The 15,032-nt window shown below is 49.0% G+C and overlaps 2 protein-coding genes across 3 annotated transcripts; both read left to right on the plus strand.

Moving 5' to 3' along the window:
• Positions 1-707: 707 nt before the first annotated feature.
• e2f8 (E2F transcription factor 8) lies at positions 708-12,247 on the plus strand. 2 transcript variants are annotated; one of them, XM_030376893.1, is made up of 14 exons: positions 708-993; positions 2,077-2,125; positions 2,240-2,503; positions 3,061-3,205; positions 3,788-4,114; positions 4,499-4,660; positions 5,065-5,202; positions 5,606-5,815; positions 5,950-6,031; positions 6,465-6,951; positions 7,564-7,857; positions 8,768-8,897; positions 9,611-9,963; positions 11,026-12,247. In XM_030376893.1, exons 3-14 carry the CDS (start codon positions 2,333-2,335, stop codon positions 11,188-11,190), a joined length of 2,664 nt encoding a protein of 887 aa, XP_030232753.1. In that variant the 5' UTR covers positions 708-993; positions 2,077-2,125; positions 2,240-2,332; the 3' UTR covers positions 11,191-12,247. The 2 variants fall into 2 exon arrangements, with proteins under 2 accessions (XP_030232753.1, XP_030232752.1); XM_030376892.1 differs by lacking the exon at positions 708-993 and adding an exon at positions 1,626-1,810.
• A 174-nt stretch (positions 12,248-12,421) lies between these two features.
• On the plus strand, positions 12,422-14,997 carry csrp3 (cysteine and glycine-rich protein 3 (cardiac LIM protein)). The gene is made up of 6 exons (XM_030376895.1): positions 12,422-12,639; positions 12,992-13,104; positions 13,524-13,695; positions 14,175-14,313; positions 14,438-14,531; positions 14,791-14,997. The coding sequence occupies exons 2-6, from the start codon at positions 12,993-12,995 to the stop codon at positions 14,865-14,867; spliced, it is 594 nt and encodes a 197-aa protein (XP_030232755.1). The 5' UTR covers positions 12,422-12,639; position 12,992; the 3' UTR covers positions 14,868-14,997.
• The last annotated feature ends 35 nt before the right edge of the window (positions 14,998-15,032 follow it).

Consider the following 15,032-nt stretch of genomic DNA (forward strand, 5'->3'; position numbering starts at 1 on the left):
CAGCGAGCAAGGGTCCCTCTCTCTCTCTCTCTCTCTCTCTCTCTCTCTCTCTCTCTCTCTCTCTCTCTCTCTCTCTCTCTCTCTCTCTCTCTCTCTCTCTCTCTCACTCTCCCTATCCCCTCCCTCACTCTCTTGCTCTCATCTCTCTCGCTCTCTCTCTTTCCCTAACTCTCTCTCCCTGGGATCGATAACATTACGTCACTGGCACCCCACGCTCCACCGATTTCTCCCCACATCTTTCCAAGCGCCCGGTCTGTTTCCATGACGACTCTTACCTAGCGGGGCGCTACCGCCATCTAGCGGCCATACGGAAATCTTAATACTAACTACTAACTACTATATATATATTTTTTTATGGGTTTTTATCTTTTGGGATATGGTTTGTAAATATTGTAATCAGACAGCGTGACTAGTTATATGAACATATAAGATATATAGTTTGGAGAGCCTATATATACATATAACCACATTTAGAATGATATGGTTTGCAAATAATCAGACAGTGTGACTAGTTATATGAACCAGCAATAAGACATTAATCAAATAATTTCACAATATGGTTCAACTTTTTATCCTTTATAAGCCTGCAGGATCATTGTATAAATCACGAACTATGTGGGCGGGGTACTAGTTCTAGTTTTACAGCAACCGAGCCACGCCTCTTTGAGATGGGCGCCCGGTCTGATTGGCTGCTGAGGAAGAGGGCGGTACCCGGCCCGGGTCAGGGCGGACATCAGCATGCCGACACAAGGCGGGACAACTGCTCACGTATCTATCGAGTTGGTCAGCCGGTCTGGCGGTCTTTGAATTAAAGTTTCGTATTAAAGTGAACTGTGTGGCCAAGAGAAAAACGCCCGACACGCATATGGACGTTATGTGTTCTAAATACTGCGCTCTTAGAACTGTTCATATTTTATTATAGCAGTAGGTTCATTTTAACGTCTGGGTTAATGGAATAAGGATCTAAAAAGACATTGCTAAAGGTGAATTCTGGTAAGTGCGCGCTTTTCTTTCCCTGTTTCCGAAATTGTTCACGCAAATCCAAAAAGGAGCTTTACGCATTTTTTGGCGGACTGAGCTGAAGTCGTAGAGATCGTACTTGTTGCTGCTCAGTCCTGTTCAGACATATCCATTTAGGTCATGTTCATATTCTAATCCATGAATTAAATGGATATGTCTGATTATGTCGCCTGTTGTGTCAATCATTACGAATATGGGTATTAAAGGTAGATTGTTGGTAGGTTGATATGTTGATCTTACATGTCGTAAGTCTGGGGAGAAGTCTGGCGCTTAATGTTCGAGTTTGCGTTCCGAATCAAACGCTTTGGTTCATAACTCTTCATTTTTACGCACGGACTGCGCCGACATGCGCAGTAGTTTGCCGTCAATGTGAAGCATTGACACATTTGTATCGGGTTATAAAGTCGCTTCGTAGCATTCCCCGCCACGATTTAAAAATGTTTACCTGCGCGGGACCGGCTCCGCGTTTCCTTCAGCTGAGATGAGAGCTACGCTCCTATTGGCTGATCGCTATCGCTGACGAAGAGCTGCGCTCCTATTGGCTGATCTTCATAGTTTACGGAGAGCTGCGCTCCTATTGGATGATATCTATGGCGGGGAGAGTCGTGACTTCCGGGTGTCTGGGTGATTCGATCAGATGAACGTCAGTTGGCGCCAAACCCCAACTTTTAAATTTGTCTATTACTACAATGTTGAACAAACCCAGGAACATTTTTGTTAAACTAAAGACTGGAGATTGAGGAGGGATTAAGATGTTGTCGCCACGAAAATATAATGCGGTAAAGATAAGGTATTTATTCAAGACCTCCAAAGCTTTCCAAAACTAGTACCACAGACTTTTAAAATCAAAAGTTGAGACTCGGATCACTGCCAGAGTTGTATTTGGTCGTTGCTATGGACTGATTAGTACTGTTAACAATTCAGCAGAAAATATTGTATTATCTCTGATTGCCCCGTTGATATATAGAGCATTAATGTTCCTTATAATGAGTGTATTAACTTCAAGTGTTCCATCTGTTACATGACACCTAACATACGTTTTCCTTTGTATTCAAGTTGGACAGAGGCCAGCTTAACGTATGAAACATTTCACACTACTTCTAAGGTCAGTAGGTCTTATCTATTAAGTTTAATGTATATCCTATTGTTCTTAATCCAAAGCCTAGTCCTACAGGCCTTTCACTGATTTTATTTTTGTTTGTGTTTCATTATCATACAGGGTGATGTATTTATAGCAATACAATCTCCAGTAAAAACCTCAAGAACAGTGCTTGGTCAGTGCACAGCGTTTGGAGATAAGCTGGCAAACAAAATGGGCCCTCTCACGACGCCCACGAAGAGGAGAGACGTGCGCTCGGTGGACCCCTGGACGCCCACCTCCAACCTCAAGATGCTGATCAGCGCGGCCAGCCCCGACATCAGGAACCGGGAGAAGGAGCTGTGTCTAGACCACGAGGGCGTTGAATCCCTCGACGCGTCACAGGTACAGAGACCAACCCCAACAGCTCACATGGATACTAGTAGAATTAATGGGAGTAGTTTGATGCTATACTAATGGACTGGACCCATCAAGTCTATTTCTTTAAGGAAACCGTGATGAATAGGTTCTGTAGTTTGGTGGTAACTACTGGATGTTGGTTCTCACATATTTTGATAGAGGATTTTGTATTTATGAGTCTGATATTTTTTACATTTAGGGCATTTAGTAGACGCTTTTATCCAAAGCGACTTTCAATCAGTTAATTTGTCAGAAGAAGGAGAAAGAATATATCGCTGTCGGTACAGTAAGGATGTTCATAGAACCAAGTGCCAAGCGCTAACATCGCTAAGTTAACCTATGCTCCCTATACAACAGATAGCTAGGATAAGAGGCTACATAATGCTTAGTACTATTTTAAAGTGCCAGGACGTACAACATATCAGAGGTATACCTGATGCCTTCAGTGCAGCATTTCATCCTCCCGTACCACAACGACTAACTTCAACTTCAAATAGTACCTACTTTTTACTGATCGCTGTTGTTTCTAATCGGCCTCGTAGGAATCCAAACTTGGCGAGGATGCGGAGAAGCTGAGCAGGAAGGAGAAGAGTCTGGGTCTGCTTTGCCACCGGTTCCTCGCTCGCTACCCCGATTACCCGGGACCGGCCCATGACATCTGCCTGGACGACGTGGCAACGCAACTCAGTAAGTGTACCTTTTGTAATAAAGGGTTGGTACGTTTCACACCATTGGGTTGACATAATTTTCCTCGGGAGCGGACAAGTGTATTGGATGGTTGTTCGTCAACGGGCCAAAAGGTTCTGACTGCAAGCTGAAAAGTTTAGAGTTTAGTCCCAAAGGACATTGGACACATCTCCCTCACCTTCCACCTTAATTTCTTCGATCTGGGTTCACTTTAAATCGCTTTGGACTAAAACGTCTGCTGAATGGTAAACATAAAGTGTAACCAATGTTCTTAGTGTAAGTAGCTTTGGAGACATTTACTATTGGGGCATTTTGTAGATGCTTTTTTCCAAAGCGACTTACAACGGTTCATTCATACATTCACACCGACAGAGAGTCAACCACACAAGGCGACAGCCAGCTCGTCAGGAGCAGTAACGATGAGGTGTCTTGCTCAGGGACACCTCGACACTCAGCTAGGACGAGCCGGGGATCAAACTAGCAACCCTAGAGCAACAGCTCTCCCCCCCTGAGCCAAGCCGACCCGAGCCAAGCCGATCGCTAAACGTTAATGTCATTTCCCCCTCTCCCCTCACCAACCAGACGTGGAGCGGCGGCGCATCTACGACATCATGAACGTGCTGGAGAGCCTGCACATGGTGAGCCGGCTGGTGAAGAACCGCTACACCTGGCACGGCCGCTCCAAGCTGGCCCAGACGCTGGCCGTGCTGCGGAGGGCGGGCGAGGGCCAGCGCTACCGCCAGCAGATGCAGCACATCCGCCAGCGCTGCGCCGAGAAGGAGTTCGACTTCGACGACGGGGAGGAGAAGGAGAACGACGAGACGCTGCCGCCGGCGGACCTGGAGGGGCCGGAGCTGGGCCAGAAGGAGATGTCCTTCGTGGAGCTCCCGGGGGTGGAGTTCAACGCAGGTGAGGAGCTAGGGAAGGGTTGCTGGGAGAGCGGTGTGCCGATCACATCATGGTGATCACATCATCAGGCACATCAGGCAGGGGGGGGGGGGGGGGGGGGTTAGAAGGGTTTCAATTCAATTAAGAATGTGCATAGCGGGTATGTCAATGTTTAAACTAGGCTAAAATATACCAAAAAGCTAATTGTTTTCTTTACACACGTGATGAAATCTCTATTCATACATGTAGTCCTAGCAAATATTTGTCATATTTGCATTACCGATAATGGTATCCGATGCACGCTTATACCTTTATCACCAGGTAATAAGGTCAGAACACTGAGATTGTGACTATTCACCGAGCTCTCAGTTGTGCTCACTCCGTGGCTCTGTTTGACCCCACCAGTCTCGGTGAACAGTCGAAAGGACAAGTCCCTGAGGGTGATGAGCCAGAAGTTCGTCATGCTCTTCCTGGTGTCGGACCCCAACGTGGTGAGCCTGGAGGTGGCCGCCAAGATCCTGATCGGGGAGGACCCCGCGGCAGATCAGGACAAGAACAAGTTCAAGAGTAGGTTCAGGTCTTTGGGGGGGGACGGGGGTTCAAATCGTTACTCACAATGCATTGTCATTATGTAATCGCCACCTCCATGTTGTTTTAGGTACGTCCTGGCGCTTAAAAATAGTAGTTAGCATTGTGTAGAATCTTATCCTAGCTATCTTTGTTGTATACGGGGAACGGGCTCACCTAGCAATTGTTAGTGCTTGCCACTTGGTTCTTTGAACATCCTTACTGTAACGACAGCGATATATATTGTGGCTCTTTCTTCTGACAAATGATTTTAAGTAGCTTTGGATATAAGCGTCTTCCCTGAATGTGTGTTTGTGATCATATTTAGGGATGGTGCCCTAGGCGGTCATGCTGTGAACGTTAACATGTGATGTTGACCTTCTGCTTTTATCTCGTGATTCCAGCCAAAGTGCGGCGGCTCTATGACATCGCCAACGTGCTGCAGAGCCTGAAGCTGATCGAGAAGGTCCACGTGACGGAGGAGCGAGGCAGGAAGACGGCCTTCAAGTGGACCGGACCGGCGGAGCTGCCGACGATAGAAGGTATCGGAGCAGACTTTCAGCACAGATGCAGAAACACACCTTTACACCATTAAAACAGAAGCAAGTTATTGTCGGTACCGCGTAGACGAATGTCCTCATGCGTGGGTTAGAGGTGATAAATCGTCATGAATGCCGTCGGCCAGCTGACTAGGACACACACACCATCCTAGGCAGACGCTTCTATCCAAAGCGACTTACAATAAGTGCATTTGTCAGAAGAAAGTAAGGTAAGGATGTTCATAGAACCAAGTGCCAAGCTCTAACAATTGTTAGGCTAATTAATTTCCCGTATACAACAGAGATAGCTAGGTGAAGATGCTAGACGATGCTAAGTACTATTTTTAAGTGCCAGGGTGTGCAACGTACAATAAGTGCGTAACACAACCCCCCCGTTCTCCCCCAGAGCCCCAGAGCTGCCCTGCGGCCTGCCGGCAGGCCAGCAGGGTGAGTGAACCCGTCACCAAGGAGACCTGCTCCAAGAACCTCTTCTCCTCCCCGGGGGGCAAACGGGGCTTCACCAGACACCCCTCGCTGATCAAGATGGCCAAGAGCATCCAGGAAGACCGCCGCAAGATCAACTCTGCCCCCACCAGCCCTGCCAAGAGCGCCCTTGGTAAGCTGTTTGTCTGTCTGTCTGTCTGTCTGTCTGTCTGTCTGTCTGTCTGTCTGTCTGTCTGTCTGTCTGTCTGTCTGTCACGCAGCCATCAAATGTACAGCGTGTCTCACTGTTGAACCACCACCTTGCAGGCGATTCATCCAACCAGGACTTTCCGAGCAAGATGGCCCAGCTCGCCGCGATCTGCAAGATAAAGCTCGACCAGCAGTCCAGGTGAGTTCTACAAAGGATGACTAACGTGTTGTCGGTAGTGGACAGTGGTTTACTTACCCTAGTTAGGGCAGTGGTAGTTAACTGAGGACCCCCGTGAGCTCGCTGACCCGAGCTCTGCGACACGCAGGTGTCACAACCCAAAGCTAGAACAGCTTTTTTACCAACATTGCCGTACTCAACAAGGCCTTCGTGTGCTGCGAAAAGAAATTAGCCAACAAAAAGCTGCAACTATTTCAGCTAAACTCAACAAAATAGTACGCCATTGAAACCATTACCAAGTTAATCCATGGGCTTCTGTCTCCAGATGAAGTTCTTGCGTGATGCTCTGCGACCCACTCAACAGGCCCCATAAGTGGGTCGGAGCCGCCGGTTGAGAACCCACGGTCACTGGGTCATCGCTGTCTATCCTCAACCCCTCTCTCCCCCCTAACAGCAGGGCTAAAGGCTCCCGGCCCGGCTCCAGTGACCCGGGGGCCAACAAACCCGAGACGCACCGGGGCAAGGCCAGAGGGCAGCGCGAGGAGGTGCCGGTTCGAACCCCCACCCAGGAGCCCGCGGCGTGCACCACGCCCCACCTTACCCCCAGGCCGCCGCAGCAGCCCGCCCCCCCCTCCTCCATGTCCTACCTCCCGGCCGGGGGCTCCCCCCTCATCCCCGTGCTGCTGCCCCAGCAGCACAGCGGCGGGCCGTACGCCGTCTTCCTGCACGCGCTCAGACCCAACCCGCTGAGCCGGCCGAAGCCCACCAGCCTGGCCGTGCGCTCCATGACCTTCGAGGAGAAGACGGGGCTGAGCCCGGGGCCGCCCGGCCCAGGGGCCCCTCTGGACCTCAGCCCCTCGGCCACCAAGCGCCTGTCGTCGGACACGGCCTCGGAGGGCAGCCCGTCGAAGGCCAAGCGGGTCGGTGCTGCTGGCCACCAGGTACGCTCGATTCCCCCCCCCCGACGCGCTTTAAGGGGTACGGCTGCCCGGACTGTAGTCGCAGCCCTCAGATGCGATTTTATAAGTGACCGGAAATTCAATTTATTCTCATTCTAGTCGTTCACTTATAAATGAACTACGTTTACGCAGCGCTATTCTAACCAGTGAAACTCAAAGAGGTTCACAATGCTGCCTCACATTCACCCATTCATGCACTCATTCACTCACCGACGGCGGTGTCGACCACGCAGGGCGACAGCCAGCTCGTCAGGAGCAGTCAGGGTGAGGCGTCTCGCTCGGGGACACCTCGACACTCAGCTAGGAGGAGCCGGGGATCGAACTGATAACCTTGCGGTTACCAGCCGACCCTGAGCCACATCCCCCCCCCCCCCAAGTCGTTCACTTACACTCGTTAGGACAGTGCGATTTGGCATAGAAATAAAAGCAAAATTTGGTTACCACAGATTTTAGCTATGTTGACATTCAAATCTTTAAAAGTAATCTGCTTTCCTTTTTAAAAAATCGATTATCGAGCATAAATACGAATTACGATGAAAAATCGCTTAACCGCCCAGCGCTAACGCTCCTCGTCCTCCTCCTCCTCCTCCTCAGGACACCTCGCCGCGGCAGGGCGAGGCGCTGCACGTCGCCCGTCTGAAGGCGCGGCGCGGGGGGCCGGCGTCCAGCCGCCCCTCGTCCCGGGCCCTCCACTTGGACCCCGAGTTCGTCAACACGCCGGGGGGCGCGGCGGCCGTAGCCCACCAGTTCCTGGAGGAGAGCGTGGAGACCTTCCTGGAGACGGAGGAGAGGGGGGGCTCCGACAGCGAGGCGGGCCTGACCCCCGTCCCGGCGCGGGCCGTGCCCCTCACCCCGGGACACCTCAACACGGGACACCTCAACACCGAGGTACGGCACTATGACTCAGTTGAACTGCAACTTTATTTGCACACACACACACACACACACACACACACACACACACACACACACACACACACACACACACACACACACACACACACACACACACACACACACACACACACACACACACACACACACACACACGTCAATCGCTAGGTTAACCCATTCGCCGTATACAACAAAGATGGCTAGGATAAGATGCTACGACGCTAAGTACTATTTTTAACGTACAACGTTCAATAAGTGCGAACATCCAGTACCATGACGTGCGACATACAGATTGCAGGGTGTCATTGTAGTCCCGCCTTACCCTTTAAAGGTGGTTTGCAGCGATTCTAGGCCGACACATACGCGACCACATTCATCTGATCTTTCCTCGCGATCCGCCTACTGCTCGCCCCAAAAGCAGGCCGTTAAGAAACTGTGTCTCTGTAAGTAGCCTGTGCTCTGAGATCTTACACAAAAACAAATGGTACTACCAACCACTCAAAACCAAAATAAATAGTCTTCCCACCAATCACCGACAAGGGGTGGGTGTTGTGTGTTTTTGTGCTGCCTTCGTGATCGTTTCTACTGGATGCACGAAACACGTAAGGGAGGGGCGATCTGGCTCTGTTTGTCTGGGATCTCGCTTCAACTACCAACAGAAGTGACGAAGTCACCCAACGTCGCCGATACAACCTTTAATCACAGATACAGTCTCAAAAGGATTAACAGCCCATATATATGACACTACCCTAACCCTAGCCCCCCCCCCAGAGGGCAAGAAAAAACTCCCATGTTGTCATGTCCCGTTCTGTCCCATGTGCAGGGCTGTTCTCGGTCTGAATCAGTCCTGTAGTGGACGTTTGTGTTTCTATTTGTACTCATCTTGTTTTGTACATCCGTCCAGACCTTGGTGCCTGCAGGCTACCTCATCCCCATGCACTCCTTGGTCGGCTACAAAGACATGCAGGTTCAAGGCGGAGAGAATAAAAAGTCGACTACCCCCACCTACAACATCTACCACACCCCCACCGCCGGTGAGTCATAAGAACGTTATTCTGCTATAAATATAGAAATCTGAATTTAGCTCCAAGTAAATAATGGCTGCGTCAACACGGCTGCTGTCTGTTAACATTTACATTAACATTTAGGGTATTTAATCAGACCCTTTTATCCAAAGCAACTTACAATAAGTACAAGTACACAAAAAGAAAGTGAAACGATATATATCGCTGTGGGTTCAGAAAGGATGTTCATCGAACAAAGTGCCAAGGACTAACTTGGCACTAGGATAACCCATTCCCCGGTTACAACAAAGATAGCTAGGATAAGATGCTACACAACGTTAAAGGTCCCCAGGACATGCCACCAGGTGTGAGTGTGATTAGCCGTTACGCGCCGTTTTGAAAATCTTATGACAACACAAGTGGGACAGATTTTCAAAACGGCTCGTACCGGCTAATCACACTTAAACCTGGTGGTATGTCATGGGACCTTTTTAAGTACTATTTTTAAGTGCAAGGACGTACAACATACAATAAGTACATACAATCCCATTTCTACCCCTTACCCCTCCCCCTTGTTTTGAAGGGGAAGGGGTAAGGGGTAGAAATGGGATTGGGCCTAAAGCCCTTCCCCCTTCAAAACAAGGGGGAGGGGTAAGGGGTAGAAATGGGATTGGGCCTAAGTGAACCCATCTTTCCATACCCTCTGTGGTTAACGCGTTCCCCTCTCCCTCCGCCCCTCCCAGGCTCCCGCCCCCCCCACGCCCTGGAGATCACGCCCACCGGCCTCCCCCGGCCCCGGCCCGCGGGCCTGTCCCCGCAGACCGCCCCGGCCTACAGGGCCCACATGCAGAGCCCCGGCCCCAGCCCCGCCATCTTCAACTTCACCCTGCAGAACCTGGGCCTCATCTCGGCAGGGCCCGGCTCGGCCGGGGCCCAGCAGCAGCACCAGACGCCCGAGCGGGGGCCCGGCCCCGGGGCCAGCCCGCTGCTGGGCGTGCATCAGAGGGGGGGCGTGCTGTTCGTCAAGCCCCTGTCGTCCACGCCGCTCCAGCAGGCCGGCCCGGGCCAGCCCCTCACCTTCATCAGCGTGCAGCAGGTGAGACCCCCCCCACCCCTATCTCTCCTAACATGTTGTACGTCCTGGCACTTAAAGGACAACGCCGGGGTCAAATGGATCTGGGATGTGTTTAATATGATGACGGGTTGGGATGGTACACTCGATGGGTAGATCGGCGAACACTGTTCGCCGATCTACTTATCGGGTCTTAAAGACAAGATGGCGCCGACGGGTGAACTACTGATGGTGTGTGTATAAAATGTCCTTCTTAATAAACAATCTGTACACTTATAAAGTTATCAATGCCTCGTTTTATATGTTAGGACCCTTATTATACTACCAAAGAAGTGTCGGGCTACTTCTAGCCTTTTTAAGTGGTTGAAAGTAGCGATTTAGTTTTTACCATAACAAATGCCACCAAGTTGATAGCGTTTCGGTAGAATCGGCTAAAAACAACCAACTTAAGAATGCGTCGATACTCGCTTTATTTGCTCCCAAACTAAAAATCCAACTCGTTATCATATTAAACATATCCCAGATCCATTTTACACCCGAATTGCCCTTTAATGTACGCCATTCATGTATGTTGCACCGTGTTGGCACTTAAAAATTGGAATTAGCGTTGTGAAGCATCTTAGCCTAGCTCTCTTTGTTGTATACAGGGAATGGCTAAACCTATCGATTGTTAGTGCTTGGTTCTATGAACAGCTGTACTGTACCAACAGCGATATACTGTTGTTTCTATCTTCTGACAAATGCACTAAGTAAGTCGCTTTGGATAAAAGCTAAACGCCCTCATTGTAAATGTAACACAGGGGGCAGGTGAGAGGTAATACGTTGTTTGTCGGAAGGACACGACTGCATCGCTGAGCCACACCGCCTTCGGTTACACACCCTCGTCGACCAATCAACAGCTGTATATAAGCGATGCTTCTGTGTTGTTCAAAGATTGTGCTTGGTTAGATTATCATCATAATTTTCTCGTGGGCGTAACGTAGGCCTTAGAATAACCGTTCCTAAAGCGAGCCACACCACCGAAACGCACTGCTTAGTTAGATTTACGTCTATATCAATAGTTTTCTTTCCTTGCTCTTGTTTCAGCCCATGATGACCACACCCAAAGGGGCGGGGCAACCTCAGCACAGCTTCTTCCACACCCCGGGTCCTCTCTCCCCCCTCGCTGCCATGGCAACGCACGGCGGGCACGCCCCCGCCAGCGCCACCCAGAGGAAACTGGACGTCAGCACGCAGGACTCTCCGCCTTAACCCGACCGCCTCCCAGCTCCTCCCCCCACCCCCCCCCACCTCTCACTTCTGTGGTTACCGTGCCAACCGACCTGTAGGTCACATTTCTAACGTTTTATTTCAAGTCCAGTACGTTTTCTACAAAAGGGGTGATATCATGTCATTACAAGCAGCCTTGTAATGGCTGCCTTTCCCTGTGCCCTGGTGACATCACTAGTGTGCGTGTCCGCCGAGATTTATACTGGTTAGATCAGCAACACGGTCCACTGGGTAGGCTGGTAGACTATCCAGCATACAGTACATCTAGGTGGGCACGCACGATAGTGATGTCACAAGGGCACAGGGAAGGCCAGGGCTTAAAACGGCTTGTAACGGCTAATCACACCCCTTTTAATCATTCTCTCATGTCTTTACGCGGGGCGACGGTACACAGTTCTCTGCTCTGTCTCGGCCGTCACTTCTCGTCCCACCGCTGCTTCAGAAATATGATGACGTGGAGCACATGGCCAGAGATCGAGCGAGTGGTGCTCACGCCGTTCTACACTATGCCATACATGTTGCTGTCATGATACAGGACCCCCCCCTGTATAACGCGTTTACCGAGTTTCACTATGGATGCTGTATCTCAAAAGGGTTTAACCAAACGGTGCTTGCTGGGTAGTTGTTGATTGTTTGTGATGTCGATTGGTTGTTGGGTGAAAAAAAAAAAAAGTATTGTTGCATGATTGTAAAATATGAGTGGGATGTCTGAATTGATTAGCATTAAATGTAACCTGTGTCCCATTTCAAAAAAAGACGTCTCCAAATGAACAAATGATTGACTGAAGCACATTTAGGTAGTGTACTTCAGTCAAAAGTATTGTAGATATTTGTTTTTTTCCTCAGTAAAAACTAGTAAGATTACTGTTTTTGCACATTGTACAGGTTAACTTTAACCATAGAATGAGAATTATACATGCCTGTTGTGAGATAAATCAGGCATTTTACATTTTTAATTTATAAAATGTCGACTTTCCATTGCCAATGTCATTCTAAAGTGGAAAATGAAAATAAATAAAAAAGAATACTGTGAAAGTGACTGGTGGCCTTTTTGTGTCACCCCTATTTGGGTACCATACATCAACCAGGGTATGTTCTGTCAAGTTGCTTGATAGAACAGCAGATGCATACATCCACGCCCTCCTTCCTGTAGTGGGCCAGCCTATAGCTCCACTTCCATTCCACTCGGCATGTGTCAGACCTCTCTGATAACCTCGTTTCCATTGTCTGAGTGAGTCCATGACCAGCGAGGGGGGGAATGGCGCGGCCGTTGAGTGGTCCACGGGGGCTTTGAGGCGTCACCGGTTATTTTAGGAGGGGGGATTTGTCTGGACAGTAGAGATGCTTGGTGGGGGAACTGGTCAGTATTTAACCCAGCCTGTGGGAGTCCGTCCTGCCAGTATCAGAGGACGCTACACGACAGAACTCAAGGTGAGACTCTCCCTCATTTTATTAAAAGGGTTACATACCAGTGTTGAGGTGTCATATCGCTAATATGTATTTATACGCAAGCAGTGATGATTGTAAGGCACTTTTTGTCTTTACATAACAAGATGTGCTGCTTTTGTCAATCCAAAAACAAGGATACATCTTCAGATCTATAGAAAACGATTAGTTGCCAAGTGAAACCTGTTAAACCTTGATCAATTCTTCACGTTGGATAAAAGAATGTCTGAAAGGACATTCTTTTGTCCTTTCGGACATTCTTTAGTTAACGCTACGCGTCGTCGTCCCACTCGAACCATCGTGTGTGGTTCTCTGAACCCGTCCCTCCCGTTCCCAGGATGCCAAACTGGGGTGGAGGAGCCAAGTGCTCTGCCTGTGAGAAGACTGCGTACCACGCAGAGGAGATCCAGTGCAACGGACGGAGCTTCCATAAGACCTGCTTCATCTGCAGTGAGTAGAGCCCTGACAGTAGCACACACCGCGGTGACGCGATGAGGGCCACAGTGGGGCCAGTAGACCCAGGGGCCTTCATAGGAAGCTCAGGGGCAGCTGATGGGTAAAGGAGAGGCAGCAGCCACAGCCGAAGAAGGTGGAAGAGCTCAGGCGACCGACACCATAATAGGCAACCTCACCAACTGTATTTTTTTGATCCACCCTTTCAGACTTATACCTGCTGATGAGTTGATGGTACCACAGGGAACTATGGGCCTCCCCTGAACACCAAACCCTCTTCTCATCACCTTAAAATAGAAACACAAGGCACGGACTGCCATGACGACTGACAAAGAGTACATGGCTGGGGTTGGAGATCGAGGTTATTATTATCTTTCATGCGTTAGTTTTGTTTACACTGTGTGAACTTCACCCAGTGACCTGCAGGAAAGGACTGGACAGTACAACGGTCGCAGCACACGAGTCGGAGATCTACTGCAAGTCCTGCTACGGCAAGAAGTACGGGCCAAAAGGCTACGGCTATGGAGGGGGGGCCGGAGCGCTGAGTTCAGACCCCCCCAGGAAGGATCTGGATCTGGATCCTAAAGAGTAGGTGTTGGGGTTCTTTGCCTGACTAAATATTAATCCTGATTAGGCCTGCACGATTCGGTGGAAAATATGAATCACGATTTTTTTAGCTTAGAATTGATGTCATGATTCTCTGCCACGATATCTTTCTCACGAAATGTAATTTCTTATTACACACATTAACCATGACAAAAAAAAAATGGCCGCACCAAACATAGCACGTTGCGTTTCATATTGACCTTTATAACGGATTAAAGTGCAGTATCAAAAACAGATTGATTTATTTTGTACATATAGCAGCACATTGTCTTTAATTGCTGGCCTTTTTATAACTACTGAACCAACTCCACACACCTGTAAAATAAAAAGAAAAGTAATTTAACACTTAAATCCACACAGGGGCGAATCGAGATTGCGATTATATAAAAATGTATCGTGCAGGCCTAATCCTGATTCCTTCAAATATTACAAATACTGGATGATTTGCTGCGTCGTTTCAGTGGCGCCAAACAGAGACCACCAAACACAAGCACAAGCACAAACCCCAGCAAATTTGCGCAGAAGTTTGGCAGCTCCGACCAATGCCCTCGGTGTTCCAAGGCCGTGTTCGCAGCAGAGAAGATCATGGGAGCGGGGAAGGTGAGCAGAACACAGTCCTGCTCTTTACCCAGGCTGAGGCTACACTTTTCACACCGATACTCCCTGGGACGAGAGTTAAGAGACGCCATTTTGAATCACGGTCGCTTATTCTTTGTCTGTGCAGCCTTGGCATAAAACCTGTTTCCGCTGTGCCTTGTGTGGGAAGAGTTTGGAGTCTACCACAGTGACCGATAAGGACGGAGAGCTCTACTGTAAAGGTGTGTGTGTGTGTGTGTGTGTGTGTGTGTGTGTGTGTGTGTGTGTGTGTGTGTGTGTGTGTGTGTGTGTGTGTGTGTGTGTGTGTGTCCGCACGCACACACGACAATTCAAGCATCAAACACACAAAGCACTTGTACAAAGTAGACATTCAAGTGTTATATCGTTGCCTTTCAACCAAGTGTTATGACACAAAGATGTGATAATTGTTGAACATGGTTTATGATTATTTTTTGTGTGTTGTTCTCATTGTCTCCGCAGTGTGCTACGCTAAACACTTTGGGCCCAAAGGATTCGGGCTGGGGAATGCTGCCATGATAGAGGAAAGACCCCTTTAAGAACATCAACATGCATTGTTGTTTAGAGCAGTTCACTTTTGATTTCTTTTTTTTTAACATTTCATTTAATCATTTAATTGCTGCTTTCCAAAACAAAACAATTAAAGTTGCCTCATTATGTTGAAATGAATAACGAGTGTTTGTATTGTTTGCGGTTTTCCTTTG

This window comes from Gadus morhua, chromosome 14 (genome assembly GCF_902167405.1).
Source record: "Gadus morhua chromosome 14, gadMor3.0, whole genome shotgun sequence".
Taxonomy (NCBI): Eukaryota; Metazoa; Chordata; class Actinopteri; order Gadiformes; family Gadidae; genus Gadus; species Gadus morhua.

Coding starts and splice junctions, on each gene's coding strand:
- csrp3 (XM_030376895.1), top strand. CDS start 12,993: ATGCCAAACTGGGGTGGAGGAGCCAAGTGCTCTGCCTGTGAGAAGACT. Junction 13,105..13,523: donor TAAGACCTGCTTCATCTGCA/GTGAGTAGAGCC, acceptor AACTTCACCCAG/TGACCTGCAGGAAAGGACTG. Junction 13,696..14,174: donor CTGGATCTGGATCCTAAAGA/GTAGGTGTTGGG, acceptor GCGTCGTTTCAG/TGGCGCCAAACAGAGACCAC.
- e2f8 (XM_030376892.1), top strand. CDS start 1,773: ATGTTGTCGCCACGAAAATATAATGCGGTAAAGATAAG. Junction 2,126..2,239: donor CATTTCACACTACTTCTAAG/GTCAGTAGGTCT, acceptor ATTATCATACAG/GGTGATGTATTTATAGCAAT. Junction 4,115..4,498: donor GGGGGTGGAGTTCAACGCAG/GTGAGGAGCTAG, acceptor TGACCCCACCAG/TCTCGGTGAACAGTCGAAAG.